This window comes from Tiliqua scincoides, chromosome 2, assembly GCF_035046505.1.
Source record: "Tiliqua scincoides isolate rTilSci1 chromosome 2, rTilSci1.hap2, whole genome shotgun sequence".
NCBI classification, from domain to species: Eukaryota; Metazoa; Chordata; class Lepidosauria; order Squamata; family Scincidae; genus Tiliqua; species Tiliqua scincoides.
In genome coordinates, this window is record NC_089822.1 from 203,368,736 (window position 1) to 203,383,957 (window position 15,222).

The 15,222-nt window shown below is 43.2% G+C and overlaps 1 protein-coding gene across 1 annotated transcript in view; it reads left to right on the forward strand.

Annotated features, from left to right (window-relative positions):
- Positions 1-15,222, forward strand: part of RBM6 (RNA binding motif protein 6) — an 86,675-nt gene that overhangs the window by 65,291 nt on the left and 6,162 nt on the right. Inside the window, exons 7-17 of the mRNA XM_066617668.1 lie at positions 1,084-1,158; positions 3,434-3,494; positions 4,176-4,463; positions 4,727-4,887; positions 5,469-5,566; positions 6,782-6,824; positions 7,429-7,486; positions 8,722-8,813; positions 8,903-9,058; positions 10,665-10,754; positions 13,682-13,933. Of these exons, the coding sequence (XP_066473765.1) occupies positions 1,084-1,158; positions 3,434-3,494; positions 4,176-4,463; positions 4,727-4,887; positions 5,469-5,566; positions 6,782-6,824; positions 7,429-7,486; positions 8,722-8,813; positions 8,903-9,058; positions 10,665-10,754; positions 13,682-13,933 (1,374 nt within the window). The remainder of the gene's footprint in view (positions 1-1,083; positions 1,159-3,433; positions 3,495-4,175; positions 4,464-4,726; positions 4,888-5,468; positions 5,567-6,781; positions 6,825-7,428; positions 7,487-8,721; positions 8,814-8,902; positions 9,059-10,664; positions 10,755-13,681; positions 13,934-15,222) is intronic.

The following is a 15,222-nucleotide window of genomic DNA, read 5'->3' on the forward strand; positions in this document are numbered from 1 at the left end:
GCAATTGCAGTTTTCATTGCAAATGTACCAATGAAGCATTAAGAGTGCAGAGAGGAGGGAATTTATAACATTTTTCCAGTAATCCTTGGTCTTGAAGCAACATGCCTGATTACAGGAACTTTATTTCAGTAAATGTGTGTGCAGTGAATCAGCAGAACATGAAGCCCTTTTGTGCAGGCTAGCACAAGTTTTCAATGCTTAATGTTGCACAAATTGATTCTGGCTGGTAAAACATTACTTGTATACTTGCGTCACCAAAATGAGTACTGAGAACTTCCACCGAGACTTACAGATTGGACCAGGAGAGGTAGGTTGTTAAATGAAAATAACAATGGATGAGACTGTTTTGAGAGCATCTTCTTTGCAGGACTGAATTGCTGTAAGTACCCACAAATAGTACCCACAGAAAGCTTCACACCTGCTTCTTTTCTACAGTACTGATATGATAAACCTTATCTCAGTGATAAACTTTCTTAGGAGCTAAGCCATGGCTTGGGGATACACACACATGTGGAAACAATTGCCAATGTGAAGGATGGTGTTCTGTGTTTTCTTTTCTCCGAACACCATAAATGCACCTTTCAAGGTAGTTGTATGAACATATCACATAAGCATGTGCCTTGTGTTCAAGTCTGGAAACCAAAAACTGGATTTTCCAGTTAAACAAACATGAATGTAATCATTGTGATGCATTTCAATAGATTGATGCATGTGTGAAAAAAATAATGTAGAAAAGAGTCTCAAGATACACTTTTCGGGCAAACAAATACTTAGGATGAGTACCAATAATGTCAATATGACAACATAATGAAACATGCTCATATTGCAGCACTGTTTCAGTGGAATGGCAGGCAGGCAGTGCTGATACTTCAGATCAGAGTGTAAATAAAATTAAATTTGCTATATCTGAAACCCATCAATGGTCACATTCCTCTTGTTTGTTTTCATCCATTTCCAATGTTTCAGGTTTTTAAATGAGCCAGATGGCTCTCCTTCCCCAATAAATCCTCATAATGCTACTTTATCCTGTTATCAGTTTCTTATTGTATTTAACATGTTAAATGTTTATCTCTGTTTCAACAGGGCCACCTTGTGATTGGTGGTAAACAAGTGACTCTGGAATACAGCCAGTCCCCTGAATTCTGGCACTGCAAACGCGTGAGTACATTATTATGAATATTTATATAACTGCTTTTCAACAAAAGTGTTCATTAAGTAATTTTTGTAGCCAAGTAAAATAAATAGATGGTTCCCTGCCCACAAAGGGCTCAAAGTCTTTAAAACAGTGTTTTTCAAATTTTGGGTCAGATGGGTGGTCCAGGTAGCGCCTAGCTCAGTCACCATGGAAAATACAGAGCTGAAAATAAAGGGTACAGAGCTGCTGGGCAGGTGGGAGAGAGGCATGGTGCTTTGCCTTGAATAGGTGGGAAGATGGGGTTGTTGGAAAGGGGAGAGTTGTGGGGTTGGAGAAGGATCCCCGTCTGTGTTCTGCTTTGACTTCTGAGCTGGAATGATTGAATTCCAAGCTGTGCAAAATAACAGTGCTAGTGTGCTGTGTAATGGGACATTGGGTTGATCATGGCTTAGGTTTGAAGCCTAAATTGATGATGTCACTGTGCTCTTGTTGCCTCTGGAGGATGTTCTGAGGGACAGGAAGACCAAGCATGGCTCCCCTGGCCTTCAGAATGCCTTCTAAGAGGCCTGCTTAGAAGGTCACTTCTGGTTTTACGGAAAAACCAGAAGTGATGTTTTAAGGCCTTTGGAAGGCCTCCCTGGCTTTACAGGAATACAGAAGTACATCAACTTGTAAATTTAAAAGAAAATGTGTGTGGGTGTGGGTGTGTGAGTGAAGAAAATCCCAAATAGCCTGATGTGGGTTGAATATTGTGGTGGCATCCAGTGACCATGAAATGTTGAAGTCAGCTTGTAAAAAGCAAGAGCAGAAGTCCAGTGGGGGCAGAGTAAGGAGAGAAAATTGGCCTGCTTAGTCAGTTGGGCGTTAGAGTTGCGAAGATTCAACATTTTGTTATGGCTCCCTCGTGTGATTAATATCTCCAAGTCTGACTGCTTCTCTTTTAAAGCCATGTAAGATGGCAGCCATTACTCCATTCTGCAGTGAAGTCATGGTACCAGTGCTATTCCACTGTTGGAGGGAAGGCATGAGTACAATTTGGACTCTTACTGGCTTCCTTTCTGAAAAGAACTGAGTGACTTGGGCATTCTTGAATCACTGTTTGGTACAAAAATTCTTAAATCGCTTAAGAATTCCAGAGGTAATTGTTTTTCTTTACAAGTACTGGTACTGAAAGCAAGATAGTTGCGGTATTTCAAAACATTTTGTAATCTGGACATAAGTGTTGTTGGCACTAATTTCAAGAGGATTTTGTTCTAGCATAGTATATTAGGGTATTGGGTATTGGCAACCTTCAGTCCCGAAAGACTATGGTATCGCGCTCTGAAAGGTGGTTCTGGCACAGCGTCTAGTGTGACTGAAAAGGCCAATCCGGGAGTGACAATCCCTTCCACACTGGGAGCAAGTGCAGTCTGTCCCTTGTCTGTCTCCCTGGCTATGGGCCTTCCTTCTTTGCCTCTTAGCCTCAGACTGTTGGCAAAGTGTCTCTTCAAACTGGGAAAGGCCATGCTGCACAGCCTGCCTGCAAGCGGGCCGCTCAGAGGCCAGGGTTTTGATGGATATTTTAGGGGTTAACCTAACTTCTCTCAGAGGAGGAAAAAAGGAAAAAGCATGACTAGTGTTTTTCTGTTAAAAACAGGGTAGAAAAGGTCAAGATGACCTGGAGAGAGAAACATGTGTGTCATAGCTTTCCCAAAAGGAAAATTCCAGGGTCTTATGTAATCACAGTTGCAGGCCAGAGACTTCTCCATACATGGCTAACAGACTTCCCAGTTAGGGCTGGAACCATGCACCAGTATGCCAAATAAGGAGAGGGAAGTGACACGCAATATCACATGGGTCAGTGTTTGTGACAGAGTACAAGTAAAGGAGTTTTGGGTGTGGTTCTCTGAGAAATCAATGATCCACTATGGGGTAACTTCGAACCTGTATCCATCCTAATCTATTTCTAATTTGTAAATAGCCTGTAAATAAACATTCTATAAGCTTTTAAAGGAGTTTTTGCTTGTTTGGCATTGACCCAGAGACCGAATCCCAAAAACCTCTCTATCTGTTTCCCACTTGTTGAGGTCCATTCCTAAGGCCTTCAGATCCCTCTTGCAGATGTCCTTGTATCGCAGCTGTGGTCTACCTGTAGGGCGCTTTCCTTGCACGAGTTCACCATATAGTTGACAAGTCTTAACAAAGTGAAAAAAATATTGTTTACCAGAATTTCTTCTGGTTTTGTTATATGAACTGCAAAGTAGCACAGAGACAAAAGTATTTAGTGTCTCCTTTTCATGTGTTCCCTTTTCATTGCAGTGCAAAGTATCTACAGTAGGGTATCGTTCATCCTGTTATTACTGCAGGCTCCCAAGAGATGGTGAGTTTACTGTTTTCATTGTGTTAAGCCGAATCTTTAGGCACAGCCTTGCCAGTTCTAAATGAATAAAAACCAGGGATGTAAATAGTTCGATATTATTAGACCAAATACTGTGTCCATTTTCAAAGAACTTTAAGTTTTAAACAAGATAAGCTTTTGGCTAATGGGGATAGAATGTTCTTGGGCTAAATTTGGGATAATCCTTGAATGTTCATGAGATGCAATTTGTTTTTTTTTTTTGGGGGGGGGGGAGAAGTGGGATGATGCCTAGTGTAGCATTGCAGCCAAGAACTCATTTCAATGTATTTTCATTGAATTGGCAAGACAGACGTTGCTAAAATATGAAGGGGAAGCAAGCACACAGAATTTGGTGAATGGTAAATGCTGTCCACTTAATGGAGGAAGCAGGTTGGGAGTACATAGCTTCCTCCATGCATTTACATGCACTTTCCTGTGGTGCCAGAGGCAGGAGCGGGCTGCCACCACTGCCGCCATATCTAATTGTGGATCCGAAATGGCTGCTGCTGGCCTGCTCTTTGCAGTGCCATAAATAGTGACACAGCTGGCCTTAATAACGTATCACAACTGGCCTTTGAGGATTGGGCTGTAAGAGACTCTGTGGGAATGGATTTAATGTGGGGGTGATGGCCAAAATGACTTCATTCCAATTATTTTTCCTAGTAATAGAAGACAAGGGTGAGCAAGAGTTACCTGAGGAATCAACATCAGAAGAATCACCTCTTGAAGAGCCTGCTCCTCCACAGGAAATTGATCCCCAGAATCTTGCTCCCGAGCTGCAGTGCCAGCCTCAGGAATCTGAGCTCAGGAGGAAGGATGAAAGCAGAGAGCAGTGGCCTTCACAAGAGAGGAAAAGGGATTTTGAAATGTACCCACCTCGGAAGGAGAACCCAGAACACAACTCAAGAAGAGAAACTCCAGAGACCAAACATCAGGAGAGTGAGAGTAAAAGTAAGTTGATTACACTTGCGTCATATTGTCTTGTTTGTTAATTTCATAGTGAATGTTTGGTTTGCATAACTTGTACAAGGCACTTAAAGCTCTACTTCTGGTCTTATATTAATATTTGCTGTTCAATAGCAGTCGGAAAAATGATGCTTTCAAATAGCTGAACCTAAATCAGATTATATTGGGTGGGTCTGTCACAGGACAAGAGATACTTCTATATCTTCTTAAAGTAATATTTCTTTTTCTCCTTGCATTCATTTTCACAGCCCTTATGTTAAAACACATCCCTCGCTTCACCCCACCAGAAGTGATTGTGGGACTTTTGGCACCTTATGTCCGCCTCTCCACTTCCAGCGTGCGTGTCATGAAGAACAAAACTGGCCGGATGGGCTACACTTATGGCTTCATTGAATTGGACTCTCATGCTGTATGTTTTTTTTATTCCACTACATAGTACAGCATTAACATTTTATAGATCTCATACAGGTTTTTCTCATACAAGATGTGGAGTAACAGCGTAACTATTTTGAAAGTTCAGGACCCAAGTTGAGACCATAATGAGGGAGGTACCAGCTTTTTAGAAGGTGGTATGCTAGGTGATATTACCCCTAGATTTGTTTTTATTAAAGTGTATTTGTTCAGTTTTCCCTTATTGCACTCAATCTTAACACTTTATTTTGTTTGCATCATAAATTGGTCTGAAGTGTTTTAGTTAAGTGGTGTGGAAGTAAGATGGGCCAGTTAACTTTGAGGTGTTACCACACTGTAGAGAAGTGGAGTTCCTCATACTTGCACACTCTGAATTTGGGCTGTGCACTGCTGTGGTTCCTCAAGGAGGAAAGACCAGGTTGGTAGAAGTTTTAAGGGGCAATCTTGTACCTCAGACCAGCTATTGTCAGAGAGGTCTGGTGCCCAGGAGTGGGGAAGTGAAAACGTTTTTTGTGTCGCTATGGGGCAATGGTTCAAAACTGTCCCCTATTTCTCCTAAGCGGATAATTCTCTCTTCAGGAGGCACTGCGATTACTGAAAATCTTACAAGATCTGGATCCCCCAATCAGCATTGAAGGCCGTGCTGTGGAAGTAAACCTGGCCACAGGAAAAAGAAGGTGATGGATACTTCATTAAACTGTCTTTGGCAATTATTCCATGTTATCATCATTGCATGTTTTACATTAAATGCATACAGGCCGACCCATCCATGGGGCTAACTTGAGGTGGTTGCCTCAGGCAGCAGATTGGTGGAGGGGGTGTCCACATCTGCCTGCATTCTCTGCCACTGCTTCTTCTCCCTGCTGCTTGGATTAGACAAGGAAAGAGGGCAATGACCTAGAAGAAGCAGCATGGAAGAGAGTGGTGGGTTAGAGTGTCTCCAGCATGCCTCCAATGCACTAACTCACCATCTCCTTCATACTTCTCCTTCTGCTCTTTCTCCCTTTCCGGTCCAGGGACTGGTAGGAATAGAAGCCACCGAGTAAGTGGCTATACTGTCCTGGGCTGGACCTGGATGCAGTTTGATTCCTAAATACCAGTTTGAGAGGATTTTTATACAGACCATTTTGACAAAAAATAAACTCCAAAGCAGTATGTGATTCAGTGGGGTTTGTTTTGGGTTTTAATGTTTATTGTTATTGTTTAACTCTGTAATCTGATTTGATTGCCTTCACTGGCAGTCTTTAAATAAACAAATCAAATCATTCTAGCTTCTTGACTGGCAATACTGCTGTTCAACTCTTATCACTCTAAGTTGGTGTCAGTCGGGCACTGGCAAAGGGCACACCTGGCCAGGTCAACACCTGAATCCTCATTACCAGTGGCAGTGGTAATTCCCAATGTGCTGTCAGGGGGGCATAATGGTGGGGCGCAGTATAGGGCTTTGTCCCAGGATTCTCAGCAGCTTGGCACTATTAGTTCCAGCTGTAACAAATGCAACGTGCCATGACCACATTAATCCTAAGCAATTGGGAAGGGAGGTTTTGTGAATACAGACAGCAGCTGGCCAAAAAAAAAAACACACACACAAAAAACCAACCTACAAAGCTCATTGTAATACTACTATACTCACAGAAATTTGGCAAGTTAGAGATGATTTTGGAGATGAGGATGCCTCTTCACTATTGAGGAAGACCTTTGCTGATATTGGAATATTCCATCTTGGCTTGTGCTATAAGAATAGTTTGTCAGTATGTTACTTGTTCAGTTTCTCCCAGACTAACTGGCTCATTGAAATTACTGAGTTTAGGATGATGGCAAATTAACACTTAGGTAACATTTGAATCCTTAAAAGTTGACATTAACTTAGATGCTGTTCTTTCTGTTGCTAGGAACGAATATGGGGACGACGGTGATATGCCCCGCTACGGTCAGGTACGCCTGTGGTAGTATTTGGAACAAACTAGGGGTTTCCTATCAGCTGTACAAATGAATTTTGCTTTTTCATGCTCTTGTTATAATCTGTGGCTGGTTTTTATGCTTTTCCTCCTGCTGTTCCATGACTGCATTCAGATTTTCCAACCCACACTGGACAATGAATGAATATTCCATTCCACAGTTGCTTACACAGCATCATCGTTCATGGACTGGCTGAGGGTTTTAATAGTTCAGTTTATCAGTGTTTGTCGGCGTGGTCTTACAAAGGTTGCCATCAGAGATGTCTGTAGTTTACAGTATGGATTTGTATTACTGTTCCTCCTGTCCACTTTGCGACTAAGCACAAGGAGTTCTGCAAACATTGGGAAGCTTGACACTTCTGTATTGTACAGCTAGCCTGGGTGAAATTCTTCTGATATCAGTCAGTGAGTTTTTACTAGTTTTCCTTGTGCTCTGCACTGCACCTAGAAAACTACATATTGGTGCACTTTGTGCATGCTAGTTATCCTGGAATGTTACAAATAGTGAAAAAAGTGAAAAATCAGCAGATATTTTGCTTTCTTGCTCTGTGTTTCTAAAAGTTTTTTTTAAAATATTCTAGGGCAAAAGGGGCATGAGAGACAGGAGGGGTGCTGAGTCACAAAAACGGAGATCAGAGTGTAAGATCATTTTCTTGTTACTGTTCTTTATGTGGCACTGTTGTCTGCTGTTCTTCGTGTGGCACTTTCCCCACAGATGTGGGGGGAAAAAGCAAATCCAATATTTGTCATTTGGTGCACAGTAGCTTTAGTTGAGAACTGTCTGTAGCTTTCAGGCTTCTTTACAGAATTTCCCAGGAACTTGCTTAAGAGTGTTCAGGAGCGCTGATTGATACTCCTGTCAATTTGTTCTTTAAAAACACTTGTCAAAACCTAGCTGTTTCCCTTTAGTTCTACTGAGCTACTTATTGTAGATTTCATATTTGTGCCCTGGTACCTGACCAGCATATATCCAAAGTGTCTCACCAGACCTCAAGAACTGATCAAATGATGAAATCTGTACTTTCTTCCTTCTTGGAAAGTCATATATTAAGGACAGTGTGTAGAAATGTGCAGTGCTAGTCGCCTGGGCCTTAAAACATTTCTGTTTTAGTTTCATAATCTATCAGCAGCATAACTTCTCCCTATGGCTTTGTTCCAGGACTCAATGGCAGTCCTGGGTAGGCCAGGGGGGCAAAAACCCCAGGCACAATGTCTGTGGGGGCGGCATGGCTGTGTGCACCACCACTACTGCCTCCGTCCAATCTTTGAAGCCATTCCACGGGCCAGCAAAGCCCTGTGCTGCATCCCTGGGTGCTCCAAAAGTCCTGAGTCCTCCAAAGAGGCCTTAAACAGTATTTCCGGTTTTCACCAGAAAACCAGAAGTACTGTTTAACTGTGCTCTGGAGGCCTCAGAAGGCTTTTGGAGCACTCAAGAATGTTGCATGAGGATCCAAACAGCTGGGGTAAATCTCCTGGGGGGGTAAGCATGTTGCAGTCCTGTGCTCCAGGGTGGCACAAGGACCAGGTCTCGAACTACTAGGGCTGGCCCAATCATTAGGCAAGATGAGACTGTGCTTAGATGACATCCATGTTGTTCCATGTTGGCATCCTTCAGTCTCAGAAGATTATGGTATTGCGCTCTGAATGGTGGTTCTGGAACAGAGTGTCCTCTCCAGTGCGCAAAACCTGGATAAAGTAGGTATGGAGGATAAGCTGTTACCCATGCAGCAAATCCCCCCTCTCCACGTTGCTGAAATGGTCTGCTGCTGCTTTTTCAATTTTCTGCCACAGGTACCAGCAAGCCATTTCTTATTTAGAAGGTGTGCACCACTGTTGGAATGATCTGACCTCTGCCCTTTTTTCTTTCCCTTTAGCATCCTCTGATATGTCCACATTCATTTATGATCCAGACACTGGAAATTATTTTGACCCCATATCTGGAGTATACTATGATCCCAATACGCAGGTAAGACTGTGTGGTATGGGTATTTGCTTCTTGGTAAAGAGATAGGAGGAAATATTTTTATGAAACTTGCTTCAAATATCTCCTTTCAGAGAGAAGTACCAATGGGCCGAGAAGCATCTCCATCACCACCACCACCACCTAGTGGAAGGAGGCGTAAGAGTCAGGAAAGGCTAAATGAAAGAGAGGACACATCCAATAGAGATAACCGAGAGAGAAAAGAGAGACACCGGAATAAATCGGCCAAGGTAAATCTCAGTCTCATAAGATCATCTTTGTGAATTGCACAATAAGCAAAGAATCTCAGCTTGCTGGTAGGAGCAAGCGTTAATTCTGTTATTGCCAAAGCCTTTCTCTGCAACTAGGCAAGAGTGGACATCTTCAAGATATGGTGATGGTAGAGTTTTCTTAACCTATATTAATATATAAATAGCCTAGTTTCACTTCCAGTTTATAATCTGAGTTGCAGTCAAGTTATAATCCAGTGAGTTCACATGTCTTTTTGACAGATCTGTCTATATGAGATTTTACAATTTTATGGAAACCATAACGGTTACAAAACACTGCAAAACCTATGTGTATATTTAAGAAGAAATGAGACAGAAGGCTGTCAAGGAAAGGGATTCTTGGGAGAAGGCCAGCTGACCAGAGAGAGTAGAACCTAATGGTTAGCGTGTATGCATCTCTTCCTGCTCCCTTTTTCTCTTTAGTAGCTGACCAGGTAAAAACCTTGGTAGTTTCCCAGTGGCATATCTAGTGTAAGAGCATAAGAGCCCTTCTGGGTCAGACCAAAGGTCCAGTGCCTGTCTCTCACAGTGGCCCAAAAGGTACCTCAGGGAGCACACAAGACAACATGAGACCTGCATCCTGGTGGCCTCCTTTGCATCTGGCATTCTGAGGTATCCTGCTTCTAAAATCAGGAGGTTGCACATATCCATCATGGCTTGTAACCTTTGATGGACATTTCCTCCATAAATTTGTCCAATCCCATTTTAAAGGCATCAAGGCCAGATGCCATCACCACACTCTGTGGCAAGGAGTTCTGCAAACTAATTACGAGCTGGGTGAAGAAATATTTTCTTTTTCTGTCCTACCTCCCCCAACACTCAATTTTAGTGAATGTTCCCTGGTTCTGGTGTTGTGTGAGAGGGAGAAGAGCATCTCTCTATCCACTCTATCCTTCCCCTGCATAATTTTGTATGTCTCAATCATGTCCCTCCTCAGGCGCCTTTTTATTAGACTGAAGAACCCCAAATGCTGTAGCCTTTCCTTGTAAGGGAGATGCCCCAACCCAGTAATAATTTTGGTTGCTCTTTTCTGCAAGTGTATTTGACACATTGGGGGGGGGGAGCTCCCACCGTCCCACCCTTGGCTACTGAAAGCCACAGGTAGGCCTGGTCTCTGCATCCTGTGGAGGCTGGGCCATTCATAGGGTAGATCTGGCCTCTATCTCAGGATATCTTGGGCAGAGAGAGGGTATCAGGGAAAAACATCCTCTCAGGAAAGCACTGAACCCCACAGGTTCTTATTAAAATAAATGACTTTAAATTTAATAATCAGACCGAAACCATGCCTCTTCACCCTGCATAGTAGTATCTGCAGGGTGAAGAGGCATGCCAATTCACTGAAGAATCTGTTAACATGGGCCAAGCAGACCCATGCTATGTTAACATGGGCCAGGCAGGTCAAAATGTAACAAGTTTATTAAAAGTCCAAAGGATCACTTTGCTTTGTAAATGAGGCTTGTGGAAAGAGAGTAGCTATAAGATATTGATAAGAAACAGAGAGCTGCAGAGCAAATGGTGTGGAAACTCTGGTTATTATAGGCTTAACTCCCAGCATTTATGGTTTCAGAATGAACCCCGAGAGGAGACGTTTCCTGCAGAAGATGTCTTCAAAAAACCACTACCTCCAACTCTGAAAAAAGAAGAGAGCACACCCCCAGTAAGAAGATCTTCCTTGGCATTTGTCTGCTGAGACAATGTTTCCTAATTGCTGACTTTAACAAACGTAGCAATGGTGGAGCTTAATGCCCTTCTGAAATTGTCTTGTGCAGACTGCAAAAAACCTGCCAGTGACAGTTGTGACTGTTCTGAGCCAGGAGCAGGGAACTTCAGGAGAAAAAAATTATACTGTCCCTTCTGTTTTGCAGCAACACTGAATAGACTGCTGGTTGCTTTATGCAGTGGTCCAGCTGAACAGTTCAGTCTTTAACCCATTTACCAGGGTTAGTGCTTATTATGGGTAAACATGTACAGGACTGGGCTGTAGATGCATCTTTTTCTGCATTCACTTGCACAGGTTGTCTCTTTCCACATTAGATGTTTAGATTTGTTGACTGTTAGGAGGAATTACAAGCACTATAAAATGACTCTTTCATTTGAAGACTTACAGCCCAATCCTAATTAGTGCTGGGCCCATGCTGCATGCAGAGCTGGGAAGGAGCAGGCTGGAGGCCTTCTTGGGGTAAGGGGACTGGATAAAGCCCCAGCCTACACAGTGGGACTATTCAGATCAGTGCCAGCAAAATTGCTGGCACAGATTTGAGCAACCCTATGTTGGGCTTTTAAGTCTGGGAGGTCTCCGACACTCTTTCTCCGACACTCTTTCTCTCGATACTGAGCTAAACAAACACATCGGTAAAGCAGCTACCATGTTTTCCAGACTCACAAAGAGAGTCTGGTCCAACAAGAAGCTGACAAAACATACCAAGATCCAGGTCTACAGAGCTTGCGTCTTGAGTACACTTCTGTACTGCAGCCAGTCATGGACTCTCCGCTCACAACAGGAGAGGAAACTGAACGCTTTCCACACGCGCTGCCTCCGACGCATTCTCGGCATCACCTGGCAGGACAAAGTTCCTAACAACACAGTCCTGGAACGTGCTGGAATCCCTAGCATGTATGCACTGCTGAAACAGAGACGCCTGCGTTGGCTCGGTCATGTCGTGAGAATGGATGATGGCCGGATCCCAAAGGATCTCCTCTATGGAGAACTCGTGCAAGGAAAGCACCCTACAGGTAGACCACAGCTGTGATACAAGGACATCTGCAAGAGGGATCTGAAGGCCTTAGGGATGGACCTCAACAAGTGGGAAACCCTGGCCTCTGAGCGGTCCGCTTGGAGGCAGGCTGTGCAGCATGGCCTTTCCCAGTTTGAAGAGAAACTTGGCCACCAGTCTGAGGCAAAGAGGCAAAGAAGGAAGGCCCATAGCCAGGGAGACAGACCAGGGACAGACTGCACTTGCTCCCGGTGTGGAAGGGATTGTCACTCCCGGATTGGCCTTTTCAGCCACACTACAAGCTGTGCCAGAACCACCTTTCAGAGCGCGATACCAGAGTCTTTCGAGACTGAAGGTTGCCAATACAATATAAAATCTGTGAGGGGGAATAGGATTTGCTGTGTGCCAGCACCACGGATCCTGCCCCCTTGTGGATCCAATCCACCCTCTCCCTGCCCTTGCGCCATCTGGTCAGCCCTTACCTACTCCATTGGGCACTCCTGGCGGATGCAGCACTAGCAGAATGGCAGAGGCCTTCCCACCAGCTCTGTGTCGCTGGGTGACACAACAGGCTTTACAGCACACTTGTGACACCCTAGACTGGCATGGTTCATCATGAATAGTATTATGCCATTAGGCTGGAAGCAAGGATGAATGTTAGCTGAAATAAATTTTAAAGGACCCAGAGAATGGTTGGAGAGCATGAGATGCTGTTATATTGTTAACAGCAGCTCTCTGCCTAGGCAGGGCTTGGCTGGGTAGACTGCTTGGAAGCCTCCTTTAAACCACACTAAAGCTTGCCAAGGTGAAATGTAAGTGAAATAAAACAGCAGTATTCTTCGGGAATAGCAGTATTTTTTGAACAATGGCCCCTTTGTTTGCTGCTAACAATTAATAATGTTGAGTGGCTATAGTAGGGTTCACCAACTGAGGACTGTCTTTGGCCCCTGAATTGTAATACTGCAAACAAAATATTGCTTTTAATAAAAGGCAAAATGTTTTGTTTCTTTCTTTTTTTTTAAGAGCCAATATTCCAAAACAAAGAGCAACTAAAGAGGAATGCTGGGGAGAGGTTTTTGGCGGGAAGGAGAAAAAGGCAAAATGTTAACAGAAGCGTAACATTAAAGAAAAAGCTAGTATCTTTGACATGATCTATACATGCAGCACAATGAGAAACTAGAATCAACTTAACCTGTTCAAATGGAAAGGCCATTATGCCACACATGATGTGGAGGAAAGAAATTCGTCAGCTAGCATATTGGGGAGAAAGGCTGTAGCTAATACTGCTCACTACATGTAGGGATGTGTTAGAAGCAAGCATTGAAAAAGTGGTGTCCCCCCGAACAGCTCTGTGTGTTGTATAGTCCATTTTACTGTGTTATTCTGCTACATGTGTAGATCAGGCCTTAGGCTTAGACCTATTCTACACATTATGGAGATTACGGTAGTAGATTAAGATGGTAGAATTCTGGACTGTACAACATCACTACAGACTAAGGGCCCAATTCTATCCAACTTTCCAGGACCTGTGTAGCTGCAATACAGCTCTGAGGTAAGGGAATGCATGTTTCCTTACTTTGAGGAGGCCTCTGTGACTGCCTCCCCACCAAAGGATGCAGTGCACACCCTATTGTCATGGCTGCACCAGCACAGGAAAATTGGTTAGAATTGGGCCCTAAGTGTTCTCCCTTATAGAGAATTAGCTTCTCAGATACTAGATCTATGCTTTACCTTCTGCTCTGATGTGCTGGTTAACCTTCATGAATGTTGTATTGCAGAGGAATATCAACAAAAATGACTTCCGAATGACTCAAGAGACAGAGAGGGTGGGACTGCATGTGGATCTTATTCTGTTGTCCTTTTTCTACAGCCAAAGGTGGTGAATCCACTCATAGGACTCTTAGGGGAGTATGGTGGAGATAGTGACAATGAGGAGGAGGAGGAGGAGGAGGAAGAGCCACCCCCACGGCCACCAGTGCAACAGGAAGAATTGCCCCAGAAGGCTGAAAATGATGAGGACAAGCTGACTGACTGGAATAAGTTAGCATGTTTACTTTGCAGGAGGCAGTTTCCAAATAAGGAAGTACTGGTCAAGCATCAACAACTTTCTAACCTGCACAAAGTAAGAAGGGAAGCAGTGTGTTCAGGCGGATCTGATATTCATCTAGTTTCCTTGCTTCATTTGACAAATCTTTTGATTGGCAGAGAAGCAAAATATTAGTTATAGAATGCCATCAGAACGTAGAAGGTTCCAGGATAAAATAATCTTGCTAAATCTGGGGTTTGAGCTGTACTGGATATCGTATATAAATAAAATAAAATAAAAATGCGCTGTTTGAAGAATGATAGGTTTTTAAATCTCCTCTGGTTCATCTCCTTGGCCAACCTCCTCTATGGGCAGTTTAATGAAATGCCATAGCTGATTGAGAAGGGCTGCTGCATTGTGTGCCCATATTTGCACTCATGATAGTTGCAATCCTTTTATGTTATACTATATTATAATTACAGCAATCTTGTTGTAATAGAACAGTAGCCACTCAGTGTTTGTGTGCAAACAGCAGTTTTACATGGTGGCTGCCCTTGAAAATATTTCAGAATTAATTATTTTAGGAGATCCTGTTTTTCTTCCAATGCGCAATTCTGGAGAAAGAGCTGCACCCACACTCTTGTAGCACCATGAAGATAAACACATTTCTTGTAACAGAACATTTTGGAAACATCAGATGAAATAGTTTCTAGACTACAAAACGCATGTCGCAGAAGACATTCTTTAAGGGCCACTGGACTATTTTTTTCTGTTTCCAGAGGTAGACTAGCAGCTCAGGTTTCTCTGAAAAGCACTGGGTGTGTTACTCAATAATGACAGTAATGTTTCCTAGAGTGACTAATATTCAAAGTTCTGGAAGCGCAATCTTTCAAGATATGCATGTTTTAGACTAGAAAATGCAGTGGGGGAAAAAATGGGTCATGATATTTATTTGCTTCTCCTGTATCTGTAAGAAGGGAGTTGGTGTAAACTGTAAAGGCATTGAAGTATGTAAGTGCGAAGTTATTGTTGAGGTTCTACATTTCAGAAAGGTTTCTCACAGACATATTTCCTGATTCACATGTGCTCTGTCTTTCCAGTTCCTGTATCTGGTTTGAACTCCTCCTCCCTTCCTTTTTTAGTGTTAACTATGGTGTAATGCTGTTATACTTAAGTGATTCCCAAACTTAGGGAACCACTTGAGGCCCTAGAAGCTGCTGCCAGATTTATAAATGCCAAAGACTGTGGCTATAATGGTGATTGGGCAGCAGTGCCACCCCAAGTAGCAGCTTGTTTAACCCTTGATGCACATAGCCTAATTTGTCCTGTCAGTTTCATCACCCAACAAAAATTGGGTTACAACCCACTAGTGGGTCCCAAAACCA